The sequence below is a fragment of the Poromitra crassiceps genome (genome assembly GCF_964638095.1).
Source record: "Poromitra crassiceps genome assembly, contig: HAP1_SCAFFOLD_798, whole genome shotgun sequence".
NCBI classification, from domain to species: domain Eukaryota; kingdom Metazoa; phylum Chordata; class Actinopteri; order Beryciformes; family Melamphaidae; genus Poromitra; species Poromitra crassiceps.
In genome coordinates, this window is record NW_028151610.1 from 17,501 (window position 1) to 26,407 (window position 8,907).

The 8,907-nt window shown below is 40.1% G+C and overlaps 1 protein-coding gene across 1 annotated transcript in view; it reads left to right on the forward strand.

Annotated features, from left to right (window-relative positions):
* The window catches only part of LOC310771554 (uncharacterized protein), a gene marked incomplete at both ends in the record, with an annotated part of 4,169 nt that extends 8 nt beyond the window's left edge, over positions 1 to 4,161 (forward strand). The window contains 5 exons of the mRNA XM_083664142.1: positions 1 to 20; positions 1,868 to 2,089; positions 2,333 to 2,420; positions 2,515 to 2,578; positions 3,838 to 4,161. The exon at positions 1 to 20 is cut by the window's left edge and continues 8 nt beyond it. Of these exons, the coding sequence (XP_083520268.1) occupies positions 1 to 20; positions 1,868 to 2,089; positions 2,333 to 2,420; positions 2,515 to 2,578; positions 3,838 to 4,161 (718 nt within the window). The remainder of the gene's footprint in view (positions 21 to 1,867; positions 2,090 to 2,332; positions 2,421 to 2,514; positions 2,579 to 3,837) is intronic.
* Between the last annotated feature and the right edge of the window lie 4,746 nt (positions 4,162 to 8,907).

Sequence of the window (8,907 nt, forward strand, 5' to 3'; positions counted from 1 at the left end):
TCCCACATATTACTACTACCGTAAATTCCGGACTATAAGCCGCGGCTTTTTTCATGTTTTTTGGCCTTTTTTGGCCCCTGCGGCTTATATAACGGTGCGGCTTATCTATGGATTTTTTCAGAAAAAAAAAAAAAAATCTCTCTTTTTTAGCACTCTTTCTAACTATAAATCCACTTCTGTTTTAATTTCCTCTCTTGCCCTCTTTTAACAACATAACATAACATAACATAACACAACACAGGTAAGCAGAAAGAAAAAGACGAAGCAATCACCGCCATGAATGAGGAAATGACTCACCTGCTGGAGGCTGGAGATACACGGCTTGGGCTAAACTTTTACTCCGTGAAACACTATCGATTAAGTCCGACATCGCTCAGAGGTTTGAGCAGCTTGAAAACAAGCTTGAAACTTGAAACCCTGCACACGCAGGTTGATGACTTAATCAGCAGGAGTAAAAGAAATAACATTCGCCTGATCAATGTAAAAGAGGGAGCTGAGATTGGTGACATGGACGCTTTCGTGGCAAAATCCTGTGTTACATCCTGGACCTGAAGGAAGGCGAGAAACCACCAGAGGTGGACAGGGCACACCGGGCGCCTCGGCCACGTCCAGACCCCGGCCTGCCACCGAGGGCCATCTTCATCTGCCTACTCCGCTGGCCCGACCGTCAACTCATCCTCCAGGCTGCGGGGAAGAAGCCCCTCACCTGGGAGGGTACGCGCTTTTTCGTCCGGCAGGACCTCTCCGCGTTGGTGCAACAGAAACGCGCAACATACAACAGCATCATCGAAAAGGTTAAAGTCAATGGATATCGCTTTGGCATACTGTACCCAGCGAGACTCGTCATAACCATTGATGGACAGCGGCGGAACAAGAGCTCAAAGTGAAACTGCCGAATATCTTTTGAGTTGGACTGGTCAATAGTACTGTGAGTAACTAAAATAAAAAAATAAAAAACGGAATTCTCTCTTCTTTAGCACTCTTTCTAACTATAAATCCACGTTTTAATTTCCTCTCTTGCCCTCTTTTCACCACACCGCGGACACTGTGTGCACTGTAAAAAAAAACAAAAAATACCATTAAAACACCCGCGGCTTATAGTCCGGTGCGGCTTATATAAGAAAAAAATAGTCAACTTTGAAGGTGCGGCTTATACACCGGTGCGCCTTATAGTCCGGAATTTACGGTAATTGTTCTGGGGATTCAAAGTAGAGACCGACCGATACCGTATTTTTTTAAGCCGATGCCGATATTAGGGAGTAAAAAGAGAAATCCAATATCGATATATCGTCCGATATTATTATATTATACACATTATATTAAAAAAATTGTTTTGCAATGATCCCTCAAATATCAAACACTTGAAAAAGATATGATTTGACATGACTTGAGATATGTAATGTAGGGAGGATATTTTAGAGTTTATCAATACACTTTATTGTCCAAAATGACATCAATGCAATGAAACGGTAAACTTCACTGGGAATTTAATAATTATAAATAACTAGAAATACAAAAACACAAATAGAACAAATATAAAATATAACTTGAGTGAAGAAAAAAGATAAAATATACACAACATGCTGTCTATAACTCGATACCGATATATCGGTTAATCGGCCAATATCGGCCGATAATATCGGTGGACCGATATATCGGTCGGGCTCTAATTCAAACCATCAGACATCCAGTCACAAGATTACTTCCAAATTTACAGATGTTTCCTCCCACATATTACTACTAATTGTTTATGTGTCATTGTTACAACACATCCTTATTTCATTAATCATGTTAATCCATGTTAATCCATGTCCTCCAGATGGTCCCAGACACATCTCAGTGTTGGTGAGTCCCTCTGGTGAGACAGTGGAGGGCAGTTCAGTGACTCTGACCTGCAGCAGTGATGCCAACCCAGCAGCTACTTACACCTGGTACAAGAAGAATGGAGATCCAGAGGAGAAAGCTTTGAAAGCAGGAGCACAGCTTGACTTGGTTTCCATCCAGTCCTCTGACTCTGGAGAGTATCACTGTGAAGCTGAGAATGAGCTGGGGACAAATAGGTCTGCCTCTGTCTCTGTCAATGTGACATGTGAGTGAAATACAACTAATGTAAAAAACAACTAAACACTTTTGATCTGTCAACTCTTGTCTTCTTTATGAACCAGGGAAAGGTTTTGCTGATCATTTATATTTGATCAGCTGTGCCCTGCTTCACTTTCACAACTGGGCACTGTCCAGTACAACCAGGGGCGCAGTGGAGGGTCAACACAAGTCAACTCAGTGTACATCAACATCCTCAATCCTGTTCCTATTTTCATCTGATCTCTTCCAGCCCCATGGAAATTAACAGCTGCTGTAACTACGACTCTTCTCCTGGTCATCCTCCTCCTCATAGGTCTATTTGTCTTCCTATGGATTAGGTGAGCAATTCTGTTTCACTGTGCTTATGTTCACTTGGGCATTTAAAATCCACTGTGTTCAGGAATTCAGTTGTTCATTCATTCTCCTAACCAGAAGGAAGAGGGCCTCCCAACAACCATCTGGACCTGGAGGAAGACCAGACAACAGGCAGCAGCAGGTGAGGAAGAGGAACTAAACAAGTCCAAAAAGAAAAGTACTTTCCTCCTGCAGTCTGGCTCCTCAGTTCAGACTGCAGAGTCACTCTGTGTCTTCCAGCAGGCTACAACTTGACAGCTCATCTGACTGAGTTTCACTTCATCTCTCTTTCCTCTTCTTCACCCAAATAAATCCTCCTCTCCTCATCTTCCTCCTCTTGCACTCAATCAACTTCCTCTCTTGTTTATTACAAACTTCTTTACCTTTTCTTCCTGCCTTGTGTTCCTTTACCGACCTCTTCTGTCATAAATTAGTAAATTATTGAGACAGAAATCTTTGTTTCTTCATCACTGTGGGTGATGTATCTTTGACCCTTTCAATCCCGGTTGCTTGTCATGTTGATTAATTTAAAAAGTGTGTTATACTTTTGCATTCATTCACATTGGTCTGAATATGATTCAGCTAAATGTCTAAAAAATAATAATACTGTACACTACAGTATGTCTGCAGTGGGGGTGAGGTTCACCACTCAAATTCAACAGAACAAAATTCAATCCACAAATGTTACTGTTTTGAACAAAAAGGCCTTAATGGGGCAACTTATGGACCTCTATTTCTTCCCAGGCCGCAGATTACTCTTTCTTAAATAACATCACATTTCTGTGCTATTTATTCGAATTTAGCCTAGAAATCTGATCTTATTATTCAAGATTAATAATTTCCTAATTCCTACCAGGAAAACGGTCTGATTGTAGAAAAGATAACCCACTTGAAATGAAAAGACAAATGTTTCATTACACTGTGGTTATCGTTTTTTTTTTGCTACTGCCATACCTAGTAGATTATAGTTTTATAAATAAGAAGAAATGGGGGGAGCACAAGTTACTATATTTATATTGTTGAATATTGGTCAAAGCCTACTCTTTCTTAGCACCATCTGCTATTGGTTTGAAGATGTAAGTAGGTATAAGGGAGCAGATTGAAATGCCATGGTTTTCTTTTTGTTCATAAAGTTTTCTAATGGACAACATGCATACTCTATCGTTCATATTTGCCAACCATGCACTCAAGGTCCCACTGCTTTATTAAGCTTTTTTTAGGTTTGTTTTCTCTATGTTCACATTTTAACTAAGCCCGATGGACCCGGTACCATGTCCACCCCACCCCCATACTTATGGGAATTCATCAATATGATTAATTGTTGACATCCCTATTACCATTGTATGTCAGGTGTGCTGTCATGTCTTGTGACCTTGCTAAACTTAATATTGTTTGTTGCAGATTCCTCTTTCTGTTCCAGCCTCCAGCTCCCAGCCAGACTCCACCTACCAGAGCCTCAGTCCAGCCACCATGGATCAGAACCAAACATCCTCTACTCTGCAGCCAGACTCCACCTACCAGAGCCTCAGTCCAGCCACCATGGATCAAAACCAAACATCCTCTACTCTGCAGCCAGACTCCACCTACCAGAGCCTCAGTCCAGCCACCATGGATCAGAACCAAACATATTCTACTCTGCAGCCAGACTCTTGTAGTTCTTGCCTACGGGAAAGGCAGCCTTTCTCTTCAGAAATCAACGGTGCAGGCGAGGCATCACGTGACTAGTGGGTCACATGACTGTCACGTGCTCCACGTGTCATCGCTGTGCGTGGGGTGTTCTTGATGGGCGGGGGTTTGGGGCAGTGGTTTGGGGCAGTGTCAGTCTCTTGGCTGTGCCTTATTTGATTGGTTGGCGCTGCCTTGGGTGGAGTCATTGGTTGCTTTCGGGGGAATGGAGTTTTTTCGGCTCCAAACTTTTACACTTTTAAGCTTTTGAACTTTTGAATGGCAGTGTATCTCCTTTTTTATCATTTATTTTGTAATTGTGTTTCTTCTTCACATTCACTTTTATCTGTTTACATCTGTGTTTAGTTGCATGCCTGTTCATTTTCTAGTTCTATCCATCTACCCCTGTATTACCTTGTATTCATTCTTTATTCATTTAGGTTTATTATTCAACTGTTTTATGTATTTAATTGTGGTAAATTTGTCAAGGTAAAACCGTCTATAAAGCATGTACGTTTCCAATTTAACAACATCAGCAAAGGACTCAAATTCTCCAATGATTTAAAGCCAGATTGTAATTAAAACTTCACTGTGCATAGTTTGTTTATGTATATAGTTAAGATCACATACAGTGACTTGTATGACATATTTTTCAGAAGCATATTTCATTAAGTAGTAATAAAGACGAGAACAATATTTTGCTTGTTTCTCACTGACTCCCAGCTCTTTTTCACTCAAAGTATGACTCGCTGCTTGAATGATAACACACAGCTGTAGACAATATTTATAAGACCTCAATAGGTTTTTAGGGGAATGCATATTATTGTACTATTGTTTTTCTCCATCGTCCCAATTTCCAGTGAGATGGTAAATGCTAGTCAAATTCTAAGAGGTCCAGTTGGAGAAAATTAGCTCGAGCAAAGGTCCGGAACATCACAACATCTAACTTTTGTGACGATTCAGTGCCATATATATTGAAGTAGCCTAATAGTTCTATCAACGTCTGCATGTAGTCAACAACTGACTGTTAAATCAAATAAAGTTATTCAGTATTTCAACAATGTTTATTTTCAGAAAAAAGTTATTTTAATTTTTTTTCCATGTTTAACTAGTTTTCACGTTGAACTAGTATTAAAGGCACTATGTGTAGGATTCAGCACTATTAAATATCACCAAACCATTACCTGGTATGTGGAGAGGCATGACAGTGTGGCATTTCAGTGTTTACAACTAAGCCCTGTTTTGTGCTTACCAAGCTTCTGTTTCTGCCTGTTGCCCGAATCTGATGTGTGTACATTGAAGTCCCTCCCTCTGGAGCGGCAGACCTAGTGAGCCCCGCCCAGCCCACAGCCAAAAAGAGAATTTTGATGAGCAAGATGGCGGACGCCGATGCAGGAGCTTCCAGCAATCCTCATCCACCTAAGAAACCGCATACTTTAGCCAAATCACAGCCGAAAAGAAAGATCTCAGACCAGAGTCAACGTTGCCGGTCTGGCTTTCACTAGATCAGGGATGGGCAACTTTGATGATAGAGAGGGCCACAAAAAAAAGTGGCCTCGCTACCAGAGGTCCAGATTTTGCTGAGGGCTGGGGTCAAAGTTTGCTGCATTTGAAGCCAGGTTTAGAGGAATTCATTTTAAATTAACAGTTGTGATGTCATTATTCAGTCTTCTTAACCACCAATATTTGATCCTTTTCTCACTCACTCCTATGTCACCACCTGCTCTCCCTGCAGGGCTTGAAATTAACTTTTTTGACCATCTGACAATATGGCTGCTAGATTTCAAAGTTACCAGCCAATTAGAATTTCCACTAGCCAAAATGTTTTTCTTGAAATAAACGAGAATATGAGTGGGTTAATTTAAGCATAAGTATCAGTAAGTGCATGACCAGGGATTCTCAAAGCCTGTTGAGGGTCACACAAGAACAAAAATGCACTCTTGAAGCTAAATAAATCCAATTTAATTATTTAAATGTTTACTTTAATGTAGAACAGTATTATCTTACACATGAGATTACTTCTAGCCTTTTAGTCATAAAGAGTATTGAAAGCTATTCCAGCAGGTATCTTGCATGTTGCGTTCAGGTCCACTGTAAAACAAAATGGGCGGGGGAGGGGATGTGATGAGAGGGAGGCGGGAGAGCTTGGAGTGCTCCGATCTGGTGGTTGGGAATCAAGATGGTTTGGGTAACACCCCTTTGTTTTGGTTCAAAATGGCGACATCTAGTGGACAAAAAAAAGCACACATGATGCCTTTAATAATGTTTTTAATATAATAGGTGGCGGGCCGAAGGCTGCTATCTGCTTTAGTTTTTAAGATGATCGATCCCCATCTTGAGTTTAGGTTATTTTTTCATATGAACTAAATACATTTCTTCTGAACACGATTCCGTTTGTTGGCAGCCTCAAATCGAACGCAGTTTAATGAAAAGTAACTTATTAGATCAGGGAAACGTTAAAGAATAACAGTTTTATGTTCTCCTGTAGGATGTGTTTTGGAGAGCATTGATAAGGACTACCAGTACATCCCGAGCCTGAACGTTTTCTGTCAAGCTGCGAATGAGGGCTAGGTGTGACAGGAAACATGTCATCACAGATTGTCTCTTGAAATGTAGCATATGAAATATAGCCCAATTAATTATAGTATTTAATAATCTTATTTTTTCCAACTAGAAAATGTTCAGTTTGTAGCAGCAAGGTGCATACCTCTGACACTAACACTGTGTTAAACTGTAAAAGTGGAGGTTACAGGTGTAGCCTCAGCAAGTGAGAGATCCAGGTGGAATGAGGAGGATTCAGAGGAACTAATGCCAAGGGTTTTTATTTACAAACCAAATCCACTGATTAATGATGGAAAATCATGTGGACAGATGATTTGGCCTAAAAGACAAACAAGGTATTAACAAAGGATTTGATCAAACAAGGGAAAACAAATTCAACTGTAAAGTAATATAATAAATCTAATTCAAATCAAATACTCAATCAATATTCAAAGGAACTAACTATAATAAACTAACACTTCAAACGATGCATCTGCACATGGACAATGAATTGGGAAGAACAGAACAGAGCAGCCTCCTCTCAACAGCATACATGGCAAACTGAGCCTGGCCTACTGAGCTTCACCCAATCAACCACCCTTTATTGAGCCCAGGTGCAGCTCAATCAGGGCCCCAGGTGTGGCTGGTTAGGTGAGGCTGAACTGGTGGGGGGATTTTGTACAACTAACATTTAAAAAAGTCTAACATTGAAGTCTTTTTGACTCTGAAGAAGACTAGAAGAAGATTATCTGTCGAAATGTCACTCAGCCCCTATTAATAAACGTGCAGACACGTTGTGTCTTTACACATGTGTCTTTACTCCAGGCAGTCTGTGAAGTGCCCAGGTAAAACTTTTTTCTATGTAGGTTACACTATAACATTTCTCAATTAAATGCTGCCGGTCACTACACTAACCCATCTTTGTAGGCCACATCATCAGTGCACACTCATATTCATGCAACTCCATTATTCAGCACTGTAAATGTTACTGTTGCAAATAGTATGAATAGTTAATTGATTGTTCTTTAAGAGTGTCCCACATCTGTTGTTATTTTGGAATAAAAAAATATTCTATGCCACATGTCCTGAAATGTAATATGTCATGCATAATTACTTAGATTTTCTGACATCACATTAGGAGGGGTTATGCATTGTCATTTATGCTGTGATGGTAAATAAAAGGCACAGATATAAATCCCCATTTATTACAGGTAAAACCAAACATGAAACTATACTAACAAGTACTGTACATAAAATGTAATTGTTGCACAATTGCAGTTTGTTTTATAAAATGTAATGATAGCCTGCATATCACTGTATAGATTAAGACTGTTCTTCACAGCCACAACTATCAATATGCGAGATGATTGGCAGGGTTCCTACATGCTTTCCATTTTTAAATTACATATTTTCCCAGGCAGACCCTATGTTCTTGACTGGATTTGATTAATGTAGGTATTTGATAATGCATACTGACAGTGACAGCAGCTAGATAGTAAATAGCATCCCTCTATCTGAACATTACTCACATCAACAAAAACTGGACTCAAAGTGGCTACAACATAAAAGCTAGAATTATGTGTGTATTGGACCCAAAGGCCTGGAAATGATCAAATAAATGTTAAATACTTTTCCAGACCTGCATAGAAACCCTGCCTGCCACAACAAATTGTCACTACAGGCTGCATATCGAAATTGTTGTCTTCCCCAACGTCAACGACGGGTCTTCATCCCATACAAGGAGCAAAATGATGTGTAGTAGCCTGAAAGTAGCATGAGACACAAGAGTAGAGTTGTTGCAGCACATCTCTCCAAATCTGCGGGTATCTGCTGCAGTCTGCAGGTTTGGGTCCGTGATAGACACAGCTAGCAGTTGTCCTGTTCCCCATCCCACCGTCACAGTTAATCATTGCCAGAGGCAATGTTCTCTCTTCTTGGAATCTCTAATAATAGAAAACGTAGTAGTTACTGTATGTTACATGTGTGGCCAACGTTGCTAACCTAGCTTCTGAAATGTTTACGGCTAGAATTCATTAGATCGATAATGCTACCGTAGCCTAATCTAGCTAACGTTAACGTTACCTCCACCTCGCTAGCTATAGCAACATACTGTTCTAGCTACAGCCTACAAGGAAAATTAATTAATTTATCAAATGTCTTTATCTTACCAAACACAATTACGCTAGTGTCTGAGATAATATATAGTGTGGCATATACCTGTGAATAACATGTAATGTTAAATGCTCAACATTGTGCGTTTATTCT